General features: G+C 38.8%; 1 protein-coding gene across 3 annotated transcripts in view; it reads left to right on the plus strand.

The window, feature by feature from the left end:
* Window positions 1-12,923, plus strand: part of enox2 (ecto-NOX disulfide-thiol exchanger 2) — a 302,121-nt gene that overhangs the window by 274,127 nt on the left and 15,071 nt on the right. For 2 of the 3 annotated variants that reach the window (XM_065271218.2, XM_065271223.2), the window contains 3 exons: window positions 3,331-3,471; window positions 10,383-10,439; window positions 11,037-11,142. In XM_065271218.2, the coding sequence (XP_065127290.2) occupies window positions 3,331-3,471; window positions 10,383-10,439; window positions 11,037-11,142 (304 nt within the window). The other variant, XM_065271235.2, reaches the window with a different exon arrangement.

A 12,923-nucleotide genomic window follows, 5' to 3' on the forward strand; every position in this document is an offset into this window, starting at 1 on the left:
TGAATCCGAAGTGGGAGGAATTATGATAATGTCAGTCTTGTCTACATAACCAATCCCAGGAAGTAAACTGTTGCCTACAATCCGTGTGTTTGTTGTAGTCCAAGAAAAGAGATTTACGTAGGAGAGGATAACTTGCTTCATCGTTTACTTTAGGGTATGTACCTTTTGCATATCGGTAACATGTACTAATACACACTTACACACCAAAGAAAATAATAAATCTTGAATCGAACAATAGGTCCCCTTTAACAATACATACTTTGTATACGTAGGTAGCGCATGCACGTACAGAAGAATGTAGTATGTAGACCAGGAGATGCATTGCATTTTGTCGCAATTTGTCTCTGTACACGTATGAGTCAAATAAACTATGCTTTGCAAGGTTGTGTGTTTTACCATGCGCATACGTTCACATACACGTAAAAAGAACAGACTATACTCTGGGCTTAAAGTGGCAAAATTTGTTAGAAAAGTATTACGAAAAAAAAAACTATAGGCTGCCATTGTTGTTACGATTGTCAAGTACTTACCCATGACTGTAGAGTAAACACATAATGTGCATGCGCATGGATACACTTTTTTCACAGATTTGCATTTCCGTCATTTTAATATACAAACTCGATAATGATAGTGTTTTCAAAACATGCACCTTGATACCTGTATTCAAAAGTGGCCGTTTTCAGGACCCCAAAACGGCATTGCCGTGTAAGCGAACAGCAAAACGCATAAAACGTTTTTGTATATGGTTAAAAATGTTGTGTAAATGACCCCTCAAAGTAAATAAGCTCTCTTCCATGTCTCTCTGGTATATTTAGGCACTGAAATATGTCTATTGCCCTTAGGGCTCTCTGGGAACTTAAGTCAAAGTCAAAAAGCTTCCACTGTATTCTGTCTTATGTCCCTCAAGGTCCATATTGAGTATTCAGTGAAGTCCGCAAAGTCAAGAAGCTCACCCCCCTTATACTGTCATCTTCTATTATGTAACTGCAAAATGATGGAGGCCCCAAGGGGTTCCACACTATTATTTATTTCAAGAGAGCCTACCCCAAATTCTCTATAATAATCTAATCTGTCCTATTCTGAATATAAGCTCTTTAATAAGCCACACGATTCAGTTATCAGTCACACAAAAGTAGAGGAATAATGCGATGAAACTACATGAATATACATTTCCATTAGCAGAGGTTCATTCAGCACACACATACAGAGAGAGACGTCTCCAGTGAGTTTGGCCCCTGGCAGCACAGAGCTGCTGTGTGTATCCAGCTTTGGATTTAATCAGTCCTTCACCTGACCCGCCACAGATACAAACATCCTCAAGGCACCAAATCTATTTACTCATCTCTGACCGAAATGCACACCGTCCAAATATTTTCCTTCTCCTTTCCGGATGTCACTCAACAGCACCTCCGGAGGTCAGAGAACATCTGTCATAGCATCAGCATGCGGTTTAAATTTCTTTATCAGCCAGAGGTAATGAAATAAAGCTGGATTAAACAGAATCATACCACCTTAGATATAATTACTACAAACCAATACAGCAAGATAATGGACACCACACACTTGAAGATAGTTGGGCTAAATTTGGGCCTATTTTCCCACTGGTGACAATCTGATCATCTTGGTAGTTGTACCGATTATCTCATTTTTCTATGGTGTGTTAAAGGATTAGTAAATTTTCTTTAAAAAATCCAGATAATTTTAATGGACACCAACACTTAACACTTAACTCAACACTTAACAGTTTTTTAAAAGGAGTTTCAAAGGACTCTAAACAATTTCAAACGAGGCATAAGGGTCTTATCTAGCGAAACGATTGTCATTTTTGACACGAAAAATAAAAAAATATGCACTTTTAAACCACAACTTCTTGTCTTGCTCCGGTCTTGTGATGCGCCAGTGCGACCTCACGCAAAACATCATCATGTCAAGAGGTCACGGATTATGTATGCGAAACTACGCCCCAGTGTTTAATTACAAGTGTGGAGAAAGAGGAGCGTTCCGATGTTGTTGTATGTGGAATGATACTAATTAATGTCTTTGTGTCAGTTTATTGTTTAAAATGGTCTGCAAATGTGCGTTTCATATATGTAACACGTGACCTTTCTACATCACTACACAATTACGTGAGGTCGCACTGGCTCGTCACGCCAGAGGAAGAAGAGAAGTTGTGGTTTAAAAGTGCATATTTTTAATTTTTCGTGTCAATAAATGACTATCCATTAAAGTCCTATAAAATGAGAAAAATCCTGGAATGTTTTGCTCAATAAACATAATTTCTTCACGACTGAACAAAGAAAGACATCAACACTTTGGATGACATGGTGTTGAGTAAATTATCTGGATTTGTTTCAAGAAAATGGACTAATCCTTTAAGAGAAATCCTGTTGTGTGGGGGGACCGCAAACAAACACATATATCGTCGCATGGCACAAAATGATGATACCCAATAAGAAAGCGATAAAGGACGAAAGCATAACATCCGCAGTCATGGCACAGCAGGCAGCCCCAACATGGCACTCCACATAGTATTAAAGGTGCAGTGTGTACATTTTAGGAGGATCTATTTACAGAAATGCAATATAATATACATAACTATATTATCAGTGGTGTATAAAGACCTTACATAAGTAACTGTTATGTATTTATTGTCTTAGAATTAGACGTTTTTATCTACATACACCGCAGGTCCCCTTACATCAAAGTTGCCATTTTGTGCCGCCATGTTTCCACAATAGCCCTACTGAGCGTGTTTCATCACTATGTTGCATCAGACAACAAGATGTTTGTCCTGTGGCAGCTACCGTAGCTTCTCTATGTGTTTTTCGAAAGGGAGAGGTGAGTGGTGGACTGAGCCGTTCGTTGCAATTCACAATCTTACCACTAGATGCAGCTGAAATATACACACTGCACCTTTAATGCCATTTCTTCATGCCCATCGTCCGCCATGTTTGTTTACTGTGAAGTCACCTTTGACTGTGAAAGACTGCAATATTTTTTTGTTCTCAGTCGTGTCTTGGGTGTTTTTGTAAAGCGAATCAGTTCTGGTGTGGTGTGCTGTCATGATCACATAACGGCACACCCCACACTACAGGACCAAAACCGTTAAAGTGTTGATTTTTATTGTCATGTTTGTGAAAACTCACATTTCGAAAATTTGATACAATTATACAAATATTTTAATGCGGCCCTCAGCCTTAAGGAGAGTTTTGGATGGTGTTGTGCACAGTCTGTCTTCTCTTTAAATACTGATGAACGTCTGGCTTTTTGAGTTTCATCTCTCGTTATGTGATTTTAATGCCGTCTTTTTTCTTTTTTGTCGTTTTCTAGCAACTACTCAAGCTCCGTGAGGATCTAAAACAGAGAGAAATGGAGCTGGAGAAGAACTCGGAAGATAAACAGCAGCTTGAAAGCCAGATCCAGAATCTGAAAGACAGAATCCAAGCCTTCCCCACATCACACGCACTGCCCGTGAGTCACAGACGTCACCTGCTCATGAACCCCTCTGTCTGGGGCTCTTTAGTTGTGTTGGCACTTTGTTCTTTAACTCTGTCTAGATTCTGCGTGTTTGGTCTGAGGAAGACGCCGAGATGAAATAGCTGTCAGTTTGAGGGCGGTATTAATGAATCTGTCCCGCTTAAAGCTCTCCTGGGATATAGATCAGAAGGGGAATATTTTATTCTCTCAGCTCGGATTAAAACAGCATTAGCTCAGAATGAACGTCGGAAACTAAATTGCATTGTTTACAAGTGAGCAGTGAATTGAACGGCTTCGTATTAACATATATCCTTAACAGATAGAGAGATAATATGGCGGTGGTCCAATTTAGCGATGTTTGTAAGGTGAAGGTTATGCATTTCTGATGAAGGACAAGTGGCGGTTGAAGTTGATGAGCATAAATAAGCATAAACTCCACAGTAAGCTCCACACGTCTCTGCCTATCAAGTTCTGAACATTGCCCACACCCCATGTTCATTTATTGAAGACAATGATGTCCAGAAGGTTTTTATTACTAATATGACCCTGTCTGTGAAATCCAGGCTAAAGTCTCATAATGTAACTTTGAGATTATGATCCCACCCACTGCCAGTTTACCCAATAGTGTATGTTGACAACTCGGTTGCCAGTTATTAAGGTTACATAAATGAGACCGCATTGGCCCATAAATGTGGCCTTCGAAGGACGCAAACTCCGAAATAAGCCGCATATTTACCTGCAAATATATAATCATTCATATATTTCATGTTTTGCAAGTATTTTTTAATTATCTAAAAAAGTGTTAATTTTAAATTCATTGAAAAAAATGTATGTATTGTGGATAAACTGATAATGCACTCGCATACTGAATTAGATGAAGTACCTCATCAACCACTAAAACATTAGGGACTATATAGTATAAATATGGATTGTATAAATGAATTCAGACCTACTACATCCGCCATGTTGATACATCACGTGACGTGCCGTCATAATCACAAGTTAGTTGTTAACTGAGATAATGTTAAAAAAGCAGAATTTAACCACAAGGGACAACTTTTTTTCATATATGTATTTGCATTTGAATAGAGCCTTGTTATCGCTTTAAGGCATTTTTGAATAAAACAACGCATCTCTTTCTTCTTCTTGGTTGGATAATTCCTTCCCCGAGGGCTCATGGGATAGTTAAGTGTTTATCGAATGATCTTGCCGGTGTCATGAGCAATTCTGTCCCTCCTTGCAATTCTGTCCCCCTAGGACCCCGACTGGTTCCTAGCAATAATGCCTGGTCAAAATTTGTCATTGCGATATCTTGTCTGCGGTAGCGGTCTAGCAAGCTACATAATTTCTACAAAATAGAAGCATAAAAAATATACTTTTTTTAAATAAAAGCTTACAAAAAAATTATATAATAAACTAATATTCATTTTACAGGCATAGTAGTTTTGTGTTATTATTTGCTTTACAAAAAACAATACTTTTATTTTTGTAAATTATTAACATAAAGTTTTTTTTTATAGAAAGTTTAGTAATCATGGCTTATAAATGATCATTTTAATGTGTAACTATGTAGTAATCATGTTCTTTATATGTAATTTATTAACTTTACACAAAAGTGGAAAGGGTACAGTATATAATATCTAAATAATAAAATGACACAAGCAATGTGTGTGTAGATCTCACCACCTAAAACCTTATTTATATACTACTATATGAAACATATCATTTTTACAACGTTTTAACTGCATAAATCATAACACGATTTTGTAGGAATTGTAATAAGGCTACCCATGAGGAGTTTTTTCAGCCAATTGAGTTCCGCCAGCGGGGTCCTAAGGGGGCAGAATTGCCAGGGTGGACAGAATTGCTCATGACACCCGTCATAGTAGATCATCCGGGTACTTTTCGCCTACTGTTGGAATGCTATGAATTTGGATAAACTACTTACTCGCCTCACCTACTGTTTTCCGCCTACTATATAGTATGGATTTGAAGTAGGTGGTTTCGGACGCAGCCAGAGTTGGCTGCATCTGCGCAGGAGCTGTAAATTCTCCAGGTCTGCATGGCAGATCAGCGCATATATTTCCAACAGCTGCAGCAGACACTAATGAAAACTAATGGCGCCAGTGTCTACAACAAACTTCTTTCAATCCACTTTGTCACCAGCGCTGTCTTCAACAGAGCTCTGGAAAACCTGTGTTGCTCTGGGCGCCATTCCCATATGAATGAGGGAAAATCTTTAAAGTCATAAACAAAATCAGATCAAGTTTAATTTTTAACTAGCAAAAGGTAAACCTAATTTAAGAAGGGTAAACGATGCATGCATAAAATTTGATAGCCTGTTATCTTGTTCAGGCAGATTTTGTTATCTGAACTTTCCTTATCTCCTACCGTAGCGGGATCATTTCAGGTTAAGTTTGGGTTTTATCACCCCCCAAGACTAATCAGTTTTAAAACGGTTGGTCGACTTCTCATAATTCAGAGCAGGAAGAGATGGAGAAATGTCTGGACGTGGTGAGTCGGCTTTGATTGGCACACCGCAGGGTTGAATTTATCTCAACACCACTGATCCATGCTGGAGGCATCAGTATGTGCACTGATGAATCACCTGAGACAGACTCGTTAATGAAAGAAATGAAAATCAATTTTAACGCAGCCATTCCTCCTATAGATCCGTGCCCAACGGTACTTACGACAGTTTATTGTTTTCTATTAGATGAATGTGTTGTATATGTCATACTGTAACTTGTGCGCGTGTGTGTGTGCCTGTGTTTATTGTTCTGTCTCTCACAACGAGTAACTTCATTAATATTTAGCGTTATTTCCTAGCATTTTGTGCAACATTGTAAATCAGCCAGTCACATTAATGTCTGTGGGTAGTTACTAAAGCAGTAAACCATATTACTGCTGTGCATTATGCTTAACACCTCTTAACCATAGTTAAATCACTGCAACTTGTGTTATTGCTTTTATAAACGACGAAAGAAATATGACAGACCTCAGGTTTTATTTCTAATTATCATAAACAAAGTCATTCTTTTGCTATGGAATACATTTACATTTAAAATCTTTAATTGCAAAGGAGAAAGGTTTGTAAAATATCCGATTATAAAGGCCGTTTCACACAGTACGCAGAAACAGTGGCGGTTAAGGTGAAGGGGAGTTGGTCCACACGCCTTGATCATGATCCAGTCCCTTCTCCGGACATGGCATTTCATGGCAGGCGTTGTTAAAGATACACACAGTTGCACTAAATGCTGCAGAAAACACTTCCAATGCAAGAGAAAAGCTAAAGCCGCACGGCGATTTTGCCGCATACTGTGTGAAACGGCCTTTGTCATCAACACAGCTGGAAGGCTTTGTGACAGGGTGGATGATAAAAGAATGGATCATTTTAAGTTAGCATGTAATGAACACATATTTAATTAATGTTAATTAGTTAGAAATAATAATGTTATTTATGTCGATTTTTTTCAAAATATATATATACAGTACTGAGCAAAAGTCTACGGGCACCATGCTACCATTAGATTGTTTTTTTTTATTGTATAGTAATCATATATAATTATTTCTCAGTCTCTTTATTAGAATACAACCAAAAAAATTCAGGAAATGTGTATGTATTATTAAAAACAGTGTAAAAGTATAAGCTGATGTGTCAAGTTTTTAGGGTAAACTTCCACTTGAGCAATAGCAGGCAGCTGCAGGATCTTTTAAACCTAAATAAAATTTAATCCTAATTTCTAATTCTATTGGAATGACTTCAGGACTTCAGTCTCCTCAAAAAAGCTCAAGATGTGTTTCATGCCAAGATAGGTCAAACTAAATACTGACTGATGCCTAAAAAAGACATTTAGTTCTGAAATTGTTTTTTATTTATTTTTTTTTTTTTCATATTTCCTGTATTTTCTGTTTGTATCTTTAAAGAGTGAAAAATAAATATATACATTAAAACTTTGCTAAAACAACAAAGCTGGCAATGGTGCCGCGGAAGAGGCGGCAAAAACACACTACTCGCGCGTAGTTGGGTGCTTGAACATTTGAGTTTACCCGCTTCATTCAAGCATGAAAGCCGTGCGTGAAATTCTAGTCATTTGAGACATTCACGCGGAAATTCGCGTCATGGGAAGGGCTTCTGCGACTCCGCTGAGACTCTGCTCACTTCCTGTAATCATGTCACTACTACAGCAAGGTCCTGATTGGTTAACGCGGCGCGGAAATCCGCCGAAGTTCAGATTTTTCAACTTGCGCATTTCCCGTGGCAACGCTCAATTAGCGCTCAATTTGTTTTCGCTCGAGTTGAATATTTTCAACTTGGGCGAGAACGCGTTTGAGGCTATAGCCGAAAGTATACTACATCAGGAGGGTCTGCGATCGGCCACGTGGACTGTCTGCGTGCAGCCCAAAATTCTATAAACAATTATACCAAGGAAATAGACAGCATTTGCACACACACTATCGTTTTTCTTCTTTAACTTTTACTTTTTCCAAGAACAGAAAGCTGTGGAGCATGTTTGTTACCATAATGTTTGATTCCTGTTCTTTGTTGTCTTGTTGTTTGTACTAAACTGTGTTTTCAATGGTGGATCAGTTACTTTTCTTCACATATCCTAATGTTTTAAAGGGATAGTTCGGCAACAAATGATATTAAACCCATGATTTACTCACCCCCAAGCTGTCCGAGTTGCATATGTCCATCGTTTTTCACATTTTCGGATATTTTAGAAAATGTTTTAGATCTTTCAGTTGATTAAATATAATGTTACGGGGTCCACGACCTTCAAGTCCAAAAAAAGTGCGTCCATTGTTGTTGTAGAAATATCCATATTTATAACTTTATTAACGTAAATAAATACCTTCCGGTAGCGCCACCATCTTAGACTCCTCTGTATTCAGGAGAGAGTATTAGCGTAGTGTACGCACTTTTCTTAGTGACGTATGACAAATTCGGAGGGCGGGAGCACAGAGCAGCAGCAAAATAGCCTCCGTAGGCTCTGTAGGCTCTTATCCTGAATGCGGACGAGACTAAGATGGCGGCGCTACCGGAAGGTATTTATTTACGTTAATAAAGTTTTGCAACACTACACGGATTACCCTCAGAAGACCTTTGTTTATCATCCTGGAGCCGTTTGGATTTATTTTGTGAATGATGGACGCACTTTTTTTGGAATTGAAGGTCGTGGACCCCGTAACATTAAATTTAATCAACTGAAAGATCTAAAACATTTTCTAAAAATGTGTTTGTCTGAAAAACGATGGACATATGCTACTCGGACAGCTTGGGGGTGAGTAAATCATGGGTTTAATATCATTTTTGGCTGAACTATCCCTTTAATGTACTGTAAATGTCGCCACATCAATGCTGCCCTGATGGCCTGTTAGACTGATAATTTGAATAAGAAATCATTTGTATTGCGTATAGTGTCGAACGCGGCCATCCGCATGTAGCCGCGGGGAGTATACTTGGAAAGCTGCGCGGACGCGTGCGCGAGCGGGATGCGGAGGTGGGAAAAAGGTATACCCCGGCCTTAATACCGCGTTTTCGCCGCAAACGTGCCGCCCATATCGCATCATTCGCATTGCCCCACACGAGGACACGTCTGATCTCGTCTTTGCATTGACTTTGTATGTAATCTACTCGCGCAAATCGTTTAACTCGCATGTGGTGTGAACCCATGGTAAGACTTTTGCACAGTGGTTATTTTGTATGTGTTTAATTTTTTGACAGCTCTAATATATATTACATTACATTATAATATATTATATTATTCAATTTTATTGATATATAACAATTGTTTTATTGTTTCAAAGCAGTTTTACATTTATAAAAGCAGGAAAAAACACAGAAAAATCAGGGGACGACAAACGTACAGCGGCCGAACATAATAATAATTTAACGTATAGAACAGAGTTCTAAGTTAAGCCAAGGTCAGCTGACTTCCTAGGTTTTGGAAAAGAGCTAAAAGAGAAATAACTAATTTTATTTAGGAGGAAAACCCTTGAGAAAGAGCCAGACATTGCTGATTCTATAGAGGATATACTATATATTAGATGTTATATAATTTTATGAAAATTAAACATTTAAAATTTGACAATATGATGAAAATGAGGAAATATAAGTGTTGATACGCTATGTGCATTATATGTTTTAACCTCCACTGAACAAAGGCAGAATGGGTGGTGGGATGTACATCAGTTGTTTTTAAAAGGGGCATTTACCCCATAATGGCAGGGTGGACATCAATTTTAGGGACACAAGCAAAATGTTTAATGTTATTATGAAAATAAAAAAAACATTTAAATTTTAAGCTAACTTAGTGATTGATACGTCGCGTATTCATGGAAAGATACAGATAAGTGCTCTAAATTGAAATATGGCGGCACGTCAATACCTTCAAATCTCATTGGCATGTCTTGTGTCTTGTGTCATATTTGTGTTTCGAACCAGTGAGATTTAACCATATTTAAATGTATTACCCATGGTTAAACCAGTTAAATTATACAATGCTATTATCTGGGTTTAAAAGTATGCGGAAAGAGTTACATAAAATGTATAAACCCCAACCCAAAGTATGAATAACAATAGCGTTACACCTTAGCAAACATCTTTAAATATTCTGTCAACATCGTGCTTTTCTAATCTCAGCAGAGAGACATCTGCTTTGGCTTTGCGATTAAGCTGCGCTTCATTACAGTTTCATTGAGCAGGACAAATGCTTTGGAGGATCACTGCTTATTTGGCATTTAGAAAAATCCATTTGCAAACCTGACCTTCAGCACTCGTCGCATCAAGCTCGCGTCTCCCGCCCCGTGGCCTGTAGTTTCCCTGCATGACAGCTTGTGTGAGTGTGACTCTGTGACGTATTTCTTACTGACAGCTCTCTCATTCATTTAATTGACTCTAGCTGGAGACGGCCGAGCGAGAGGACAGAGGAAGTGATGAAAGTGCAAATCACACAAGCGTAAGTGGGAGACGCTCCTTTCAATCTCTTCCTCACATCAACACCATATTTCCTTATCACACCTCCTGGCACTTTTTTCCAACAATACAGAAGTGCATGACTTTTTGTAAAGCGACAAATCCACTTTGTTTGGTTGGGAGGTATATTAACTGGGCTTTTTTTACTATTGTCTAATATGTCAGTTTGACCTCGTGAGGTTGATGATTAACATTTTCTTCATCTAAACCGATTTCTTAAAAACATAATTTTCTTTCTGTACTCTTCGTGAACAATGCCTCCCATTACTCTGTTTTCACCTCCTCCAGCCCATTGCCGCCTCTCCTCTATCAGTCTTTCTCTCTATATTTTCCCTTCTCTGCACCACCATAAACTCTGTTCTGTTGTCCCATTTCCCCTCCCCGTCCTCTCTCAGAACATGACAGATCATTACAGGCCAATCGAGCGCAGGAGAACTTTATTTGTCGCAGGATAAATCACTCTGACACAACTGGGCGAGGAGCTCGGAGCACGTCAGAGTCTTGGGGTAATGAGGGGGGAGGACCTGAGGTACTGCTGGGAAGAAAAAAACGTTCTCTTTTTTGTTATTTCTCGCTATAGGACGGAGCGGCATCGGCCGTAGTGTCGTGCAGCCAGGAAAAGGAGAGTCTGCCGGAAAAGAGTCCTCCCAGCCCTGTGAAGTCTGAGAGGGAAGCACTGCTCGTGGGTGAGTGTCATGGGCGACGCGGGAGGGGTCTGGGGCCTCTGAACCTCACCTAGTGTCCATGGTTATTCACACTTTATCTAATGAGATGGAAAATTGTAAAAAAAAACTTCATCATCTAAGCTATTTGTGTTAGGGTGAAGGTGTTAAATGTCAGGCCAAATGAGCCTCAAATTATTAAACTCGGATTCTTTTTAATGGGGTCATGAGATGATTTTATTTTGTTTGCTGAGGTGTAATTATAATGTTTTGTCCAAAATACATTTCATACCTCCCTCATTCTGTTTTTAGTCATTTAGTTAAGAAAGTCAGATTTGAGTGTTCCACTTGGGTCTCATATTGGCTGATATCAAAGATATTGGCTATAACATAACTATGAAAAGGGGGCAATGCAGCGCTCAATATGGCCGCTCTGGCGACGGAAGTCCCACCTTTCAGTTAAAGACGGGTGCATGATTTGTGAAGAACACTTTGGAAAAGGGAGTCAGCCTGAGTCCAAAACACACTTTTAGCCAATCAGCAGTAAGGGGCGTGTCTACTAACCGACATCGTTGCCTGGTCTACCAAAAGAAGGTCCACATTCTATTGAGGTAGGGGCGTGTTTGTTTAGGTGATTTCAAATGTCAACATTGGCTTTCAGAGCATGCACCCCACCTTTAAAAGAACCAGTCGTCAATCGATAAAGACTGACGATTCTCTGGGAGAGGGGCTCTACAGAGGCTGTTTCTCAATAGGGATTAGGCGTTGTGATGTCATTACTTGGCATGGAGGCCATGTTGATTGCCTCCTTTACTGCTACTAAGACTACTGCAGTCTGTTTATAGACGTACTCCATCTCGGTAGTGTGTCTTAATTTGATAAATTTGGCGTTATTATTTCAACCATGGTAAACCGTTGCTGTATTATTAATAAAGTAACGCTAAGGACAACACTTCATTATGTTTTATTCTATGTAGGAAACCAAACATTAACCTCAACCCCTCAGTAATACATTAGTGATGCACCGATGTATCGGCCGCCGATATTTATCAGCCGATTTTTGATGAATTTAAAACCATCGGCATATCGGCAACAGTACGAGAAAGGCCGATACCGATTGTTTATTAATTAACCTTATAAAGGCAATGAGTTGCATGTCTGTTGCATTATCCAGCATTTTTAACAATAATTATCAAAATAATAAAATACTTCCCAAAACAAAATAAGTTGTATAAATTATAGTTTTTCAGACGTGCGATGAGTGAAAATATAATAAATCACGTAGTTAATCACGCGAGATTACTCATTCACGTGATCCATGCAGTCTAGAGTATTTCGGGAAAATGTCTGCGGTCTGGGCTTTTTTCAAAATCTCGGATAAAGGATAAAAAAATCGCCATTTGCAACGAGTGTTCGTCAGAAATATCAAGAGGAGGTAGTATTGTATACAAGTGTTTAATATCGGCATCGGTATTGGCCTCAGTGCATCCCTAGTATACATGACATATAAATGACATTTATATATACGACAGTGAAGTATAACATCTGAAAATTAATTTATGTAGCTTAAGTCAACATTCAACATTGAAAATAAGGAAAATTTCCCGGGCTACTTACCCAAAATACGGGAAAATTTCAATATTCTGTTTCCATCCCTCTGCTGATAGCAAATTCGTGCTACAAAACTGCTGCATTAACTATGCGAGTTGTGAAGCTAGGTTGTACGTGACTTTGCGTACAGACTGTCGTGAAATTGTGCTCTCACAACAACCATGCTGTTATCTTTAAAAGGCTCTTTATTCAAT

The sequence above is a fragment of the Paramisgurnus dabryanus genome, chromosome 16 (assembly GCF_030506205.2).
Source record: "Paramisgurnus dabryanus chromosome 16, PD_genome_1.1, whole genome shotgun sequence".
Lineage (NCBI taxonomy): Eukaryota > Metazoa > Chordata > Actinopteri > Cypriniformes > Cobitidae > Paramisgurnus > Paramisgurnus dabryanus.